General features: G+C 33.8%; 3 protein-coding genes across 4 annotated transcripts; all 3 read right to left on the bottom strand.

Annotated features, from left to right (window-relative positions):
- Positions 1 to 794: 794 nt before the first annotated feature.
- On the bottom strand, positions 795 to 2439 carry LOC123209763 (protein enabled homolog). The gene is made up of 2 exons (XM_044627895.1): positions 2279 to 2439; positions 795 to 2176 (listed from the first exon to the last, which is right to left on the bottom strand). Exons 1-2 carry the CDS (start codon positions 2330 to 2332, stop codon positions 1400 to 1402), a joined length of 831 nt encoding a protein of 276 aa, XP_044483830.1. The 5' UTR covers positions 2333 to 2439; the 3' UTR covers positions 795 to 1399.
- Positions 2440 to 8303: 5864 nt separating this feature from the next.
- On the bottom strand, positions 8304 to 11225 carry LOC123205954 (SHUGOSHIN 2). 2 transcript variants are annotated; one of them, XM_044623034.1, is made up of 9 exons: positions 10503 to 11225; positions 10309 to 10346; positions 9953 to 10061; positions 9839 to 9862; positions 9674 to 9742; positions 9319 to 9357; positions 9116 to 9215; positions 8959 to 9019; positions 8304 to 8798 (listed from the first exon to the last, which is right to left on the bottom strand). In XM_044623034.1, exons 1-9 carry the CDS (start codon positions 10920 to 10922, stop codon positions 8498 to 8500), a joined length of 1161 nt encoding a protein of 386 aa, XP_044478969.1. In that variant the 5' UTR covers positions 10923 to 11225; the 3' UTR covers positions 8304 to 8497. The 2 variants fall into 2 exon arrangements, with proteins under 2 accessions (XP_044478969.1, XP_044478974.1); XM_044623039.1 differs by having other exon boundaries at positions 9122 to 9215; positions 10503 to 11212.
- Positions 11226 to 13412: 2187 nt separating this feature from the next.
- On the bottom strand, positions 13413 to 15537 carry LOC123208334. Its single transcript, XM_044625787.1, has one exon. It carries the CDS (start codon positions 15330 to 15332, stop codon positions 13620 to 13622), a length of 1713 nt encoding a protein of 570 aa, XP_044481722.1. The 5' UTR covers positions 15333 to 15537; the 3' UTR covers positions 13413 to 13619.
- Positions 15538 to 16316: the final 779 nt, after the last annotated feature.

The raw sequence follows: 16316 nt of genomic DNA, 5'->3' as shown, positions 1-16316 counted from the left end.
AATGTCTTTTTGGTCAAAAATTAGCATATTTATTTCTATGCTTGTGTGCCGTGTGGACCAGGGCCATTGCTAAGAGGTTTCCCAGTTTTCAACCTAACTTTGCAACCGGCTCTTGAGGTCTAAAGTTTTCTTTTTTCTATTGCCTTTAACACTTGCTTCCATTTGTTTTTCCTTTTTTTTATTTTTTCCCTTTTTTTATAATGTTATTTGAAAGCACTTAGTTGTCTGCAGACTTTGAGTCAGTTCTGTGATATTACAGGATTGGCTTCAATTTTTCCTTGTGCATTTGAAAGCGGTCTCTATCTGTAAGTTTACTGGGTTGTGGAAGCTCACTCTGTATTCAGACTTTTTTCTTCAGTTGAGTGATTGGTTAATCAGTAATTTATGTAGAATTGTAGAAAGAGATCATTAGAAGAAGAAATATATATAAGATTTTTGAGAGAATAGAATAGAATAGTAAAAAAAATCGACACAGGTTTCCCTCCATGAGACAGGCAAAAAATTGACGCGGTAAATGTGTCAAATCAATCCATGTGATGATATTAATGTTAACATCACAATTGATGATAGTGAGTGATAACTAAAAAAGTTTGAAAGAAGTAGACACTGGAGTGGAGGGTGGATGGATGATTTGGTCCAATTAAATATCTAAAGGTTTAACATTTTTGTCAAAGGAACAATTGGTTTTTTAATGTCATAGGTTAAAATATAATCACCTAGTGGGGTTAGAGAAATAATTAAAGCTTAAGCATAAACAATTGAAGTGAAGAGAAGTGGGGCTGTGCAGATAGAAATAGAGAGTGAATTCAGTAGTAGTAGTATTAGCATTCCTGGGAAACATAATAAGATTACAATGCAATTAATTAATCATAATCTTCCCCTTGAAAAAAGGATTAATATAATCATACAATCACACCATTAGTAGATCCTGATTCTGATCTGTAGGATCCACTGACCCCGACAAGCAGAGTTCTTAGACCTTCTGGTTGTTGGCCTTACTCAACAACTCTACACCCAAACCACATCCAAACCCACACCCATAAAAGAATCTCACTTTAACAAACACAAGCCACTGGCTAAACTAGTGTCTTTTAAGTTACAGTTTACAAGCCATGCCCACTCCAATTTTGGCAAAATCAAGTTCAAGCCAACCCTAAAATGTGCAAAAGAACTCTATTTTTAGTCTTTACTCTTCTTTCTCCGCTGAGTTAAACTTAGGTTGGGATATCCTCCTTTGTTTAACAACAAACTTCTGTACAAAAGCTAGATCAAAGATCAGTCACATACCCGCCTTACAATTCCAACTTCACTAGCCTATGATCATATTAAAATTGGTAAAATTAACAAAATCAAACTATGTAGACTAATGTGTAGTAGTAGCAGTGACAGAAGGAGTGAATCAAGGGAGTAGAACCCTTTGATACTTGGTCTCTGTAGGAGAATCAGAGCCATTATAAAGAGCTCTTTTTCTGTTGACTTTAGCACAGTTGTTTAGAATGCTATTGCAAGCATTGATGCTGATCAAGGAGTCTTGGTGAAGGAGCTGTGGTACGGGAGGTGGTGGTGGTGGTGGTGGTGAAGGTATGGTTACTGGTGGGATCTCAAAGGACTCAAGCGGAGGTGGTGGATGCCTCCATTGAGGCAGTGGTCCAGCTAAAAGAAGAGTCTGTAAAAGTGGACCTGCTTTCATTACTGCCTGTAAAAGCTTTCCCTTTTCAGGTAATGGCTTGTCAGGAACTAGCTCAATTGTTGGTTCTTCTGGAGGTTGTGGTTGTGGTTGTAATTGTGATTGTGGTGGTGGAGGAATTGGGTCAATGACTGGAGATGAAACAATACTTTCTTCACAATCTGATGAAGAGAAGCCATTGTTGGAGTCAATTCCCCTTTTGGGATCATCTTCAATGCTTGAAATTCCAGAGAGAGGAGCTGCAGTTACTTGCTGCTGCTGCTGAAGTTGTTGCTGTTGTTGTAGTTGTTGTTGGTACAAAAGCTTTTCATAAAGAAGTCTTTGGCATTTCTCTTGAGCGGCATCTCTTTCTCTGATGACTTTGCTGAGTAGATCTTTGAATTGAAGCAATTGATCATCTCTCTTTTTAAGCTCTTCTTGAACCACCATCTTCGTTTGTTCCAGCTCAATAGTGGTGCACAAAAGTGAATGCCTTAGATCTTCCATACCCTGTAAGAAAAATCAAAGTTAGATACAAAATTGAAATTTTCACATAATCAATCAAGCAGAAAAGAAAATAACAGAAAGAAGAATGTGAAGTTAGTTAGTAACCTTTCCTTGGCAGTAGTAAGCAAAAGTCAGAAGAGGGTTGCGTTGGTTGTCCATGGCAGTGAAGAAAGGGCAAGCGTTGAGGGAGAAATGAGTGGCCTGTGGACAGAGTGTGTGGGGTGGTTTATGAGTGGTTCTTGTTTAGCTCTTTTTTATAAGTAGAAGAAGAGGGACCGCTGATGTCTTCTTTTAGTTGATGTCCTCTTCTCTTCTCTGTTAATTTCATTTATTTACTCTAAAGGAAATTATAATTTCCTCCTTGAGGACCAAGACTTTGAGATAGTAACAGATACACCCGAACAGTTGATTACTTTATCATCATATAAAGAGTATAATACCTTTTATCTAATTATATTTTTTTTTATATTTTACTTCTTTTAATTATTTATTTTAAATATATAAAAATTGAAAAAAAATCTAAAATATTATCTCAAAAACATTATAGTATTTTTATCTTATTATATTCCATATTTCACATTATTTTATTTAAATTTTAACTTTAAAATTAAGGAGTATTGTGATAATTTTTTGGATGTGTTAGACGAAAGCAGAAAAAGCCAAAGGCCGAAGGAGCATTGGGATTATTCTGAGTCGGTCAACCTGTCCTGAGTCAATGTCACTATGCATAAACTAGAATTGTCGTAGAGAAAAAGAATCACGTTTAAGCGCCAAAAGCGGGGTAGAGAGAAAGAAAACATTATGTGCCTCACAAGAGCTGCCAAGGGGTAGATAAGTCTATTCATGTGACAATATTCTTTTTCTTTCCGTGGTTAAGTAAATTTTGGAAAATATTAATATTTCATTAAAATTATTAAAAATCGCTTTGCAAATATTATTTATATGAAAATATCATAGAGTTTTTATTTGTCCGATTATTAAAAGAATTATGATTAAAAAATAAAAAAATATTCATATATTATTATATAATTAAATATTAATTTATATTTAATTTAAATTATTTAATTATATATTAATACATTATTATTGTTAATATATATTATTGATACTCATACTTATAGGAAATTGAGAAATTGGAAAGTATTTTTCGCCCTGGTTTTGCTCATTTACTATTTAATTTAACGAAAGGGTAAAATAATAGCATTGGTTTATACGGTGAAAACACAAGAATATCGTGGCACGTGGGCTGCCTCACTTAATTGTCTCACTGGATTTCTTTTTTGATCTCTGAGAAAACTAGGTACAGCACATGAAATTAAAAATTTCCCTCCCACTTATCATTAAATAATTATTAGTTTAAAATTTATTTATTTATTTTTATCTAAATTGTGTGGTAATTCCCTATTTCCGGATCCTATCTTTGAGAAGCAACTATAGGTAGAAGCGATAATTTATGTAAAATTTTGAATTATGTACATTAATTAATTAATTAATAACAAAAAATCTCATCAATAACAATAATTTTAAAAAGTTGTATTTTCATAACCTATGTTGCGGTTTTTAAAATGTCTAATCCTTTTTTAAATTTTAACAGCCTTCTTGTTAATATAAAATTCTGAGTCTAATTAAAGGGTAATATTAGGTATGCTCCTTTAACTTATACTTGGAAATTGGAGAGATATTTTTTGTTTTATCAGTTAAAAATTCTAGCCCTCCATTGAATAATGGGTTAGCAAGCCTTGTTTGTTCTTCATATTTTGTGGAGTAATTTTTGTCTTGGTTGGCTTAAGAGTTTGTATTTTGAATGAATACATCAAAGTAATAAATAAATAAATATTTCTTTGTATTTATTTATTAATTTGAGTGTTCAATTATAATTCTACCTTTGTCATAATAATAAGAACAAGTTAACCATTTTTTGTTTTTTGTTTTTATAGTAAAGAATAAATTTAGAAATAAATAAAGCTTTTTTCTAATTAAGGAAGCATTTAGTGTTGAAAATGAGAAAATTGATTTATATTATACAGCAAGAAGCCAACACAAACTAAGCCTAATGTCAGATCAGTGATAAATAATCATGATTAAGAAAGGCAGGAAACAAATGATCAAAAATGACAGCATGCTTGTTTTGTTTGACAAAGAAATATAGACGCATTTTAGCATCATATGGCACAAATTTTTGACTTACAGAATGTTTGCATGTGCCAATGCCAACACATAAATTCAGAAAATCTGCACTAAAGTTGATACCAAAATCTTTATTTTTTGATGTCAAGTTCATACATATTTATATTATAAAGTCAATGATAATGGGGGTTTTTCTTAATTGGTCATAAAAATGGAGCTGGCAACCAAACTTTCCCACCAGTAATTTTCCATAAGAAAGATGGAGGACTTTTTTTTAACAAATAAAAGTCTTCCTTCCAAGAAAGAACTAGATCTTCTATTTGACTAATGTTAGACTTCTCTACACTATACATGGAAATTTTTCATCCAAAATATTCCCACTAAAACAAAACATGATTAAAATATGATAATTCAATCAGAATACGTATCATAATGTAACACGGAAGTATTATTCTACTATCAAATACACATATTTAAGATGATTCGTAATCAAAATACACAAGTTGTATTCCAAAAGAGGATAGAAATGCACACAAGAAAAAGGGTGCACGCATGTGCCCATTGAGAATGTTTATCATACCTTCCATGTTTCATCGGCTTAATATAGAAGTAGGTAATGGTGCACTCCAATTTGTGACTTATAAAATACTAGTCTAGACACCCCCACCAAAAAAAAAAAAAAAGTGGGAAAATAATAAAAATAACAAAAGAGCCATAAATGCCTTTATGTCAAATCAAAGAGGCCATTGTGTTTTGGCATTCTGTTTTCAACTTTTTCACATTAACCTGGATATGTGGGTTGGGTTAAGGAGGTGCTATATTCCCTCCTCTTTTGCTGGTATAAATTTATTTGTATTTATATATATATATTTTGTATGATTAAGTATGTGTTGGAGTGGGGAATCCTCTTCTTATCCAAATGAATATTGAGGCATGTTAATGTTATAATGTGATAATAATAATAATATTGGACATGCCTGCTTGCTGCCAATCCCCTGGCATTAACAAAAATAATAATCAATTAGAGAAATAATGTTGAGTTGAGGTGTTTATGTTTTCCCATTTCAAAAAGCAGGAGACAAACTGGTATCATAACACAGTCACTTTTACCAACATTACTCTTTACTTACTACACTCTAATTTTTTTAATTTAATTAAATGTATGATCAGCACAACAGGACCCACCTTATCGTATCTGCGCTTGTCCTAAAGTATGATATGGCCGGCAACATTGGTTACAACAAATTATAAATTTTAATTCAATTATTTATGTAAAATTAATTATTAATTAAAATTAATTAAATAAACCCCATTTCATCATATTTTTATTAACTCCTCTGTAAGAAAGAAAATCTAAACTATTTTCTTAAAAATTATTATGTCCCTTCCTTGTCATGATTATTGTACATTGCAAAATGGATGGATAATCATATTAAAGTAATTATAATGAAGTTAAAAAAGGAAGGATAGCTAGCGTAGCGGTTATGTAAAAAAAACAGGTAACGAATTTCTTTTTGGGAGGGACGGTTAAAGAACATAATTTATATTCCTTTGACTCAACAAAGAAAGCTTATAATTGCTTCATTTATTTTTATGTCATTTCTTTTTATGACTCTTAACATTTTCCTACACAACATTATCTGAAAAAGTGGTTTCAGTTTCAGATTTAGACACCTAAATTCTCTAGTACACGTAACTTTAACTTGTGCTGCTTCAGATTACCAATTCCATTTTCATTTTCAAAAAATAATTAAAATGAGAGAGTTTTCGACTAAACCCCTTAACAAGTAATATAGATAGGGTTTGATTATATAGGTTATTCGTAAAAAGAGTTTGAGTTTAAATTATATTGATTTTATAATCAATAAAATTATAAATTATTTTATATATTAATTGTGAATTTAATTATAGTATTTTAAATTTTATTTATTCGATAAAATTAGATATAATTTTTTAGGATTAAAAAAATATTAATAATAATAATAAAAAAGAAAATTGAGAAATAATAGAAGCGTGTGGGTCCAATCCAAGTCTAAGTAAATAAAAAGAGAACAATGTGGGTCGTCCATTCCATTTCATCTTAAATCATATCATATCTTTTTTGTGGGAATCCCAAGTGGTCGTTACACTAAAGTTAAAGCTCTAATAGCAAAGTTTTTCGTATGATAATAGTAATAATAATATTCTTATATTTCTTTTTCAATATTATATAAAATAGTATCACCTAACATTCTTATACATTCAAGTGTGATTAACTTTGAGGTTTAGTTTAACCTGAAAATTACAGTTTCACCTAATAAATGTATAAATTATAATTTTTCATTTAAAATCTAAAACTCTATTAACCCAAATCCAACGATAATAATACATGTATAAAGACTATAATTAACTTATAATTTTTATTGTTTAACTTTTGTTATTGAAATACCTTGCTTTAGTATATTAATATTTTAAACAAAAATATTAACATAAAGAAACGAAGAGAGGATATATATATTACTATTTTCGATTGTAGAAGTATTTTTAACTTTCATCTCTGTTTTTATCGAGAAATTCTTTCTTTGATAGAATTGAAAACTTTAAATTCAGACTGATATTGAGTAGATGGTTTGGAGGTTTGACTTTGCCACTTTAATGGAGATTAATAAGCTAAAGTTGCATTATTAATAGATATTATGTAATAAGAGAAAAGTTACCGTTATTTGTATCATGACTTACCAAAGTTTGAATTATAAATTAGAGAGACTTCTCTATGCCAAAATAAATTAACTATAAGAATGTAAAGTGATCTAAATTTTAGATTTTTAAAAAGACAGTTTAATGATCAGTTTTAAGAAAGTATTCTCATTCTCGAGATTTTCTGGGTTACAAAGATTAAAAAATTCATCTAATTTACTCTATCAATAGTCTCACTAGATAAAAGATCAAGTGGTTCTTGACTCACATCTCATCAAAAGTAAGCAATCTTTGAAGAACTAGATAAAAAATCAATTTCACTTTCAAGGGTTTTCGTCCATCTCACGCCCATCTATTTTCAGATGTAAGCACTCCTCATAGAAACAAAAACCAAAGTCGGTGGGATTGTGATGATGGTGCCACCGTGAAGATGGGGAGAGACTGGCCACCGAAAATGGGTGAAGAATTTTGAGCTTGGATGCCGGCGTCAAGGAAAGGAGGAAAATGCATAAGAAAACATATCAAACTGAATTTTGTTCCAATTGATGACTAAAATTACAGATCAACATTATTCAGATTGAGACTTATTTTTATCATTTAATTACAATATGTTTGAAAACATTAAATAACAAGTTCATAATCTAACTGAGAATTGGACTATTTCTGTTCATCATTGCAATGAGATACTCAAATCATTGCTTGGTTGACATAATATAAGTAGAATTATGAATAATTCCATTTTGGAATTTAGGTGCGAATCCATGAATCAGTTCACCCTGTTTCGTATTTGACGGGACAGTTGAGTTGCGTTGGGCCAAAAAGTCTGATAAATACATATAGTCCGTTGGATCTCCTTTTCATTTATATTATATATATATTTTTTTTCATGGAAAAGTGCAAGTTCATTTGTAAAATTTTAAAGAAGAAATGGGAGGATTTGTTGGGTACGATTTTATAATGTGGGATGTGATGGGAATCATTCTTTGATGAGAAAAATGGACCCACAAGGGTTTTTTTTAAGGGATTGGATTGAAATTAGGAGAATATGATATTGACTAATAACCTAAACTCACATGCCGCTCAATCTGGTCGTCTGGTAATTTCTCACTACCTCACATGTTTCCATCCAATTTTGAAAATTCATTGAACCATCTCTATTAACATTAAATAATTAATTTTCAGATTCTGATTACATTAATTTAAGCTGTCACTTCAGTTGTGTAAATAAATTTATAAAATTGCCCTCTGTACACATAATTTTATTCTAAATGGGCCAGCCCTAATAGTTAGGCCTTGTGTACACATAGTTTCAACACTGTTTGGTCCATGAACACCAATAAATAGCACAAAGTGACCCTGTGACTCATTCTGAAATTAAAATATATCATCCATCATATCCCTGATTCACAATTCACAAGCTCTGTTTCACTAGTTCACACCAATCCTACAAGCCAAATGATCACAACATGTTAAAAACAACAGTATCATAGGTTACAAGATGTAAAACACAATGTGAAGTTTTCACTCTGATCTCCGCATTTTGGTATTAAGTGGACCTTCTTTGTATGATTGAACCTTCTCGGCTGCTCTCCGTAATGGTCTTCCAACCGAAGATCTATGTGAAATTTCCACCTTATTTCTTAAGCCACCACTTTCTTCAGTTGTAGCACTGGATGAAACAACTGGGGTGGCACCGTCTTTCCACATTGGATCATCAAGGGGCGGAGTGGCGGACAGCTTAGTGTCGTTGATCTCAAACAAGTTTTCTGTAGGTTCTTGCTCAAAGGACTTGAACCTAGCAGATTGTCTTCTCAAACAACGTCTGCAAAGAACAAAAGATAAGCTGTGGTAGATCACTTTTTAACAACAGCTAACACAAACAGTGCTTATTGAGTAATTGACATATCAGAACAGGTTTGCCATGCCCAAATATTACAGTATTATCACTTACATTACTAATAACAGGAAATGCATTGACTAACCTTTTGTTTTCTACCTTCTCTTTCTCTCCAATTATTCTATGTGAAGTAGAAGGGCCCATAGCTGCATGTAAACGCCAATTTACACAAGTTAACACATTTTAAAGAAACGAAAGGAAAGAAGTCATAGAAATTCAGACGGGTCATTTTTTGTCCTGACAGTTACATTTACTTCTTGTGGAACGCCTTCTGTTGTGGCTACAAGGCATGCCATTGTCATTAGCTTTAGGCAAACATTCTACTGCTGCGTCCTCTCCTTCCTTAAACCAACAAAGTAAAATGAGGTGTAAGTCATACAACAGTTGAGATGTGTGGATTGTTCACAAGATAGCAGACAAAAAACTCTGGAATTAGATTAGAGACCTGGGAGCCAGTGTTTGCACAGTTCAAATCCATTTTCGCCTGCAAAAGAAAAGAGAATTATTAGCCAATTCTTAACATAATCCAAAATATACTTTAAGGTTAAATTATTCCTAATTTTATGGGGATTCACAAATTATTACTAACATTAATTGCTTAGATTGCCATTGAAGTATAATTAACATCACCAAGAGCGTGGACGGTCATTTGTTAATGTCCAGCCACAATAAAACCCGAAACCCTGGTTTTGTTAATGTAACTATGTAGCAAACAATATGTATACTGTGAAGGTTTTCTGATAGAAAATTTGAGCAGGTCATGTTAAAAACACTCTGAGAAACACAAGATCGAAACCAACCTCATTTTCCATATTTTTTGCTTTTAGTAAAGCCTCTTTGCATAGGAGTTCATGCTGTAGTGCTTTCATCTAAATGAGCAAATTCACATTGTGAGCTTGAAAAAGACTTACTTAAGAATAAAAACAGAGTTGTACTGAACCAAGAACAAAGAATTACAGGCTTACCTTCTCTCTCCCTAAATTAAGCTCCTGTGAAATGAAAAGAATACAAAGTCAGTACTTCTCATAGATTATATAAATGACATTTACCCTTTACCGATAATGTTAAAACAAACAGACCGCTTGCATTTGGCTGTTCGATTGAGCAAGATTCCAGTTCTGCAGCTGCAACTTCTGAAGGTTGATCTTCAGATTCTGTAACTCATTTCCACTCAATTCAATGATTTTACTGATAAATCAAAATTAAGAACCCCAATCTGTCTATACAATGCTTAAAGCCTATAATAAAGAAAATAAATATGAACTAATTGCAATTCTCATGTAAATTTGTTCTATTAATTTACTAAAAGAATCAAGGCCCAAAAGGGCTGAAGAACTCAGAAAAAGAAAAAATCATTTCTTTTTTCACTTCTCCATATCTTCTCAAAAACCAAGCAAGGGTTTGGATGCGAAGAAATAGAACCATGAAAGGATACTTTCTCTCATCAATAAGTTTCATCAATGTCATCTTTTCCTGCTCACAAGCACACAACATAAAAAAACTCGTTAGTATAAAATAGATCCACATCAAAGAAACGGAATAACTTACTCGATTGATTAAAAACCTAACAATAACCACATGACAGTGATAAAGAATTCAGAATTGAAAAAAACCAGTGAAAAATTATACCTTGATTAGTTTGCTAATGAGGTCCTGTGTTGGTGGAGAAACCTGAGAAGGCTTATCTTGGTGGGTCAACACTTTGGGTTGTGACTGTAAATTTGTAATGTCCGAGAGTCTCCTCCTCATTATGCTACCAAAGGTTGATCTCTTAGCCATTCTTTCGCCTTTCATTTTCTCCTTACTCAAACCCAGTAACAAGAACAGATAATCAAGAAACGAAAATTGGAAGTTGTAAGTCGACAGGAAACACGGGAACTCAGATTTAAAGTATAATATTACAACAAAACAAGCAAAACCGTAGTCTTTTTCTTTTTCTCTTCTTTGTGTCTGTGTCTCTGCTTTGGCTGTGAAATAAAGATTTGGAATGGGAATAATTTGAGGGAAAGAAAAGGAATGCAGAGAAAGAGAATGCCAAGGCACAAACATACTAAAGGCAAAGTGGTTGGAAGGAGGTTCGGAGGACCAACGGCTTTCCGAAGCAAAGCGACTACCGGTACAACGAACCTCATTTTAAATTTCCAAAGCTGGTTCCGAGCCTAGCACTTTTAACTTAACCATTTAAGATAATAGATATTCAACTTTTTTCAAAGATTTAGCTCCAACCCAAGCTTACACCCAGAAATTTAAATCCGTTTCTTTTTCGTTCCAACTGATATAAATCAATCTGATTATTTAGTCCTTTTATTTTTGCTACAAAAATATTCCACTTTTATATTACGATCAATCTCATTATAATCATCTGAAATTTCAATGGAATTTACGCGCGCACACACATGGATGCAAAATGCAAACCAGAACTTGAGACATCAAGGGCCTACAACACAATAAAGCAATAAAAAGCATAAGATATCATAGTACTAAATTTATTCTGTACATTTGATTGAACAATCTGCTGATGCTGGTTTTGAAATTAGCCTTGATGTCCAACTTAATATGCATGAAAACTTAGATTGGCACTTCAAAAACTGATGCTTAAGGATCAGGCTCACCCATATTAAAAGAAGGGAATTATCTTATAATAAAACTTCCACCACCTATGCTTCATATCACTGTCCCGAAAACTGCCTTGCCAACCCCAAACGCCACTGTCAAAAGGGGCTTCAACAACATATATGTATATATATATGGCAGCTAACCTCCTAACAAATGAAGCACACGCAAATTAAGTCCAGTTTTTCCACATAAAATTAAGCATTTTTCCACATCTTGGAGTGATAGCAACCTGTACTTCTAGTTAAAACATGGCATTAGCAAATTATTGATGATTCACTGTCAAGTGCTTTCATCTTCTGTATGCTGCTGTCAACCTTTCCTCCCAGCAATTCTTTCCTTATTCCCAACAACCTTTCGTCTTCCATTCTCTGTATTCACTCATACAATGTTTTAACACATATTTGAGTTAAAATGCAGGAGGACATGGACTACCTTATTATCGAAACAGTGAACAAGAATTTGCAAGGCGATTGCACTTCTGAGGTGCTTACTGCAATTGTTGACTCCTGATATGCAGTCTACAGTTTGCAAGCAGTTCAAGTTCAAAGGGACCCTACATTCACAAGAATATAATTAACCACCAAGAAAAAGAAAGAAACGAAAAAGGAAAAGTAATTGCACCGAAGGCAAAATAGAACAATAACTGTATAGTGAATGGTTGAGTATCTCCATGCTGATCAATGCTCAATAATTCCAGCATCAGAGGCCAAAAGGTAATAGAGGAGAAGTATTGATTTTTCAGTAATTTCGATGTCAGATCTCAAACACCACTCACAGCATGTTGAGAATAATTCTCTATGCACCCAGTACCATAAAAAACAAGATAAAAACGTTGCGAATGTTAACATTTTTTCAGCATAAGGGATGATATAATTTTAATGGAAACCATAAGTTCCTCATTCTGAAACCATATCATATTCATCAAAACAATATCGAACACCAGCCCGGCCCTAAACCTTAACATGAAGAATTCCACTGTTTTCACTGGACCTAACAACCCGGACCTAACATTGGGTTTTACTGTGTACACTGACCAAGTTTTCAATATGTCATGAGTGAAAATGATTTAAATTTGCACTATTTAAAAGGGCAAAAAAAAAAAAAGAGAAAATAAAGGGTATTTATCAAATTTATAAAGTGCTATAAAAAAATTATAAATGTTGAAAAACAGTTTTTGTTGTTAATCATATTATAAATTTAGAATATGACCTCTTCTTTCAATTAAGCAGTCAAAAGAAGCTTTTCTGCTTTAATTAATATAGTTGATATAACTGTAAACACAAAACCCGCATGAGAATATAAAAACAGTTTTTGTTATTAAGGTTCATGATTTCCATGCCCAGAAGAGATGGCAGGAATGCTGGAGCACGACAAATTGTCCTGCTTCATTCCTTACAAATTAGGTTATTTTGAATTTTAATTTAGGACAAATTTTGATGATGTATTATTTCTGTCTGTATACTCAGAAGTCTCTATGCAGTTTTTATTTGTTCCCTGTTAACAGGAAGTTTCAAAGTCACGGGCGGACAGAAACTTGAAACAGATTAATTGCACTTGATCATATTAACCAGGGGTATCTTTAACTCTCGTACAATCATGTGAGTTTTCGTATTCATCAATGGAAGAAGACAAGACTACTCTTGTTGACTTCAGAGGGATCATCATTGTCATCAACGATAAAGACAAATCTTTTTCTTTTCAAAGTTTTCTTCTCAAATTGAATAAGAAACCATGAGGATTAGCTCACCGTGATCTGATACCATGGGAACTATCCTTAGAAAAATGAACATAGCTGACAAATGCGCCAACCTCGCCCGTGATGATTCAAAAGTATGCAAAAACTATTCTTAAATTAGAGCGCTGGTGGGCTCTTTTCTCACCTAATCCCAATGAAGCAAAAAATTGGAGAGAAACAATGCATCATCAGGTCAATAAAGTTCAACTAGTTCTTCGGTTTTTTTTTTTTTTGGCCTTTGCATTGCTTTTTGAAAGCAATATACAAACTTTGACATTCATTAAGTACTAAATGAAAACAAAAACTGAAGATGAATGGTGCCCATAAAACCACTTTGGCACCATCTAATCTACATTACCAATCTGCCTTCTATCTACAAAAAAACAGATTCTAACTCAAAGCTTCTCTGAATTTTCTCTAAATTTCTTGTATATGTCACTCTTGTAAAAGTTCCGGGTCCTGATCACCAATATGAAAGAAACTAAAGCTCCAAAGAATGTAACAGCTGCCAAAATTATAAAAGGCATCCTGTAACACTGAGTTCCAATGCATGTCAATTCTTTCACTTCTGATCTTTTGATCCCCTTCCTTGCAAGCTCTTTTAATGCCTGATTATCATAGAGCATTCCAGTGACCTTCACATTCAGTATATAAGAGCCAAGAGGACTTGCCACTTGCCCACAATTGAACAATGTCGAGTAGTACTTTAGACCAAAGAGCTCAGAAATGATAGCGAAAAGCAATGGCAATTGAGCACCAAATGAGAATCCAATGATCACGGAAGCTACATACACTGAACCTGGGACTGGAAAGGCAATCAGAAGATGGCCAACGCATGATAACAAAAGGACGAGTGTCATCATAAGCGGGCGCGGTGTTTTGTACTTTGCAAGTAAACTTTCAGAGACAAATCCAGCAAAGACCCTTCCAAAGTAATTCCAAATGCTGACAAGAGATACAAAGGATTTGATGGTTTTTGGTGGGTAGCCAAGTGACTCACCTATCTGTCCCAAGTTGTCCACGGCTGTTAAACTTGACCCAAGTCCACCAAGCGTAGCAACAAATAAGGTCAGCATGTCAATGCTCAGAAGTGCTTGCAGGATTGTGTAGTCTTCTCCCCTTGGTGGCTTATCAAAAATGGTGAGAAAACAAGATTTAGTATTTGGGTCTTCTTTCTTTTCTTGTAAATCTTTTGAATCAGATTGAGGAGAAAATGGTTCTTTTTTTAGTTCAACTTCTGGTGGGTTTTCAATGGCTATATTAGTAGGAGGTTGTTTCTTTTCCTTCCAGAGAACAAGCTCTTCCCTAATGGCAATAAAAAGAGGGACAAAAAGGAGGACACATACCACAGTAGCACTTCCTGCATAGGCTGCTCTAGAGAATGACACCAATTTCTCAACTATCGTTATCACCATGAGAAACAAAGCTAAAACTATGGATGCATAGAGGAAATGGTAAAAGACTTGGACTTCATTAGCCTGCCTAACAGCCTTAACCGTCCGGATTGTGTACACAAATACTACAGACAATGCAGCCGGGAGCCAACCAATAAGAAGAATAAGAGATTTCGAGTCATTACCATAAACAGCCAAGTAAATCTGAGTCAACATAGCTCCACTTAGTCCAACAAAACCCTTCAACAAACCCAACATGATTCCTCTGCTTTCCGGGAAGTTCTTAACACAAGTGACGAGAGCTCCTGTATTTGCAAAGTTTTGAGAATTGGCTCCCATACAAATATACAGGCACATATGCCACAATTGAGGCTTGGGAATTCTAGCGGTGACTGCCAACCAGATCATGAAATAGCCTGCAAAATTCATGGCAGAGCCAACTAGTAATACAAACCATGTTGGTGCTACCTCGGCGAGAAGGCCAGAAAGTACCCCAACATTTGCACCCAAGTCTTTGAAGAAGCCTAAAAGATTGAGTGTTGTTTGGTCATATCCAAAAGAAGCTTTTATCTCTTTGGAATACGTACCAAAGAGATAAGTTGCACCAGCCCCCGCCATGATCAAGAACGAGGCAAAAACTTGAAACCATCTTCCTCTGAGCAGATAAACCGTGAAATGGAGCCATTCTGTACCTCCACCTCCGCCTTCACCCATTATTTGCCTCCAATGATGAGATTGGTGGAGGAAGAGAGGAAGAAGGTCTGCTTTGGATTGAGCAAATTAATTGGCAGAGAAAATTACAAGAGGATACACACCAACAATGCGTAGCTGAGGAATGGATGGTTGGTTTCAAGAACAGGGATTTAAATACGGCAAAGATAATGTGCGGGGTCACATTAGAATATACTATGCAGTAAGTTATTTGCCTTGTGGGGAAAGATTGTGGAATTAATTAGTTTCTATAATTGCTACATCAGCTTTATGATTATCTTATCCACCACATCAACAGTTTTCGGTTGAAACTTACAGCTATTACTCAACTTTATCATTTTTCTTGCTCACAAACCAAACATGTGTGACAGAGTTAACTTCGACTGTAAGTTGCCAATTTTCATGTCATGGCTGACATTGTTGACTTGGACACCTTTAGGAAGCTGATTTCCATCAACTGAAGATTACTTAGATCTGGAATTTTGTGTTAGGTTAGACTAACTAGAGTCCCCACTTCATTGTTGAGGACTGCTAACAAAATTCTTGATAACCATGCACAGTTATTAATGAATTTACAAGAACTCCCAAAAGAAACTGGGAAAACGTATCACTGATAACGACAACCTTTAAAACTAAACTAATATAGATGAATCAAACAATTATAAATATTTAGATATATAATAAAAATAATAAAAAGATACATTTTGACTACACAAATAAATACTTTATTACAAACCAGCCCAGATATGTTGAGTTGTTACCACAGGATGTTGGCATTAAGTAGTGCCCATTTTCCTCCTGTAAATGATTTGTAATCTCCAAACCGACTAATTTTAATTGACCTTTCTGGTTGAACTCAGTCAGAATTGGCATCTCGAAAGCCCTCAATAATAGTGATTTATTTTCTTCAACCCAATCCCCCCGGAAGAGATCAGACGTCCCCCACATTTAATTTGGCATCAGTGGGGTCAGTGCTGCCTGTTTGGT

This window comes from Mangifera indica, chromosome 2 (assembly GCF_011075055.1).
Source record: "Mangifera indica cultivar Alphonso chromosome 2, CATAS_Mindica_2.1, whole genome shotgun sequence".
NCBI lineage: Eukaryota > Viridiplantae > Streptophyta > Magnoliopsida > Sapindales > Anacardiaceae > Mangifera > Mangifera indica.
The sequence above is the reverse complement of the archived record's forward strand: the minus strand, read 5'-3'. Positions and strand labels throughout refer to the sequence as shown.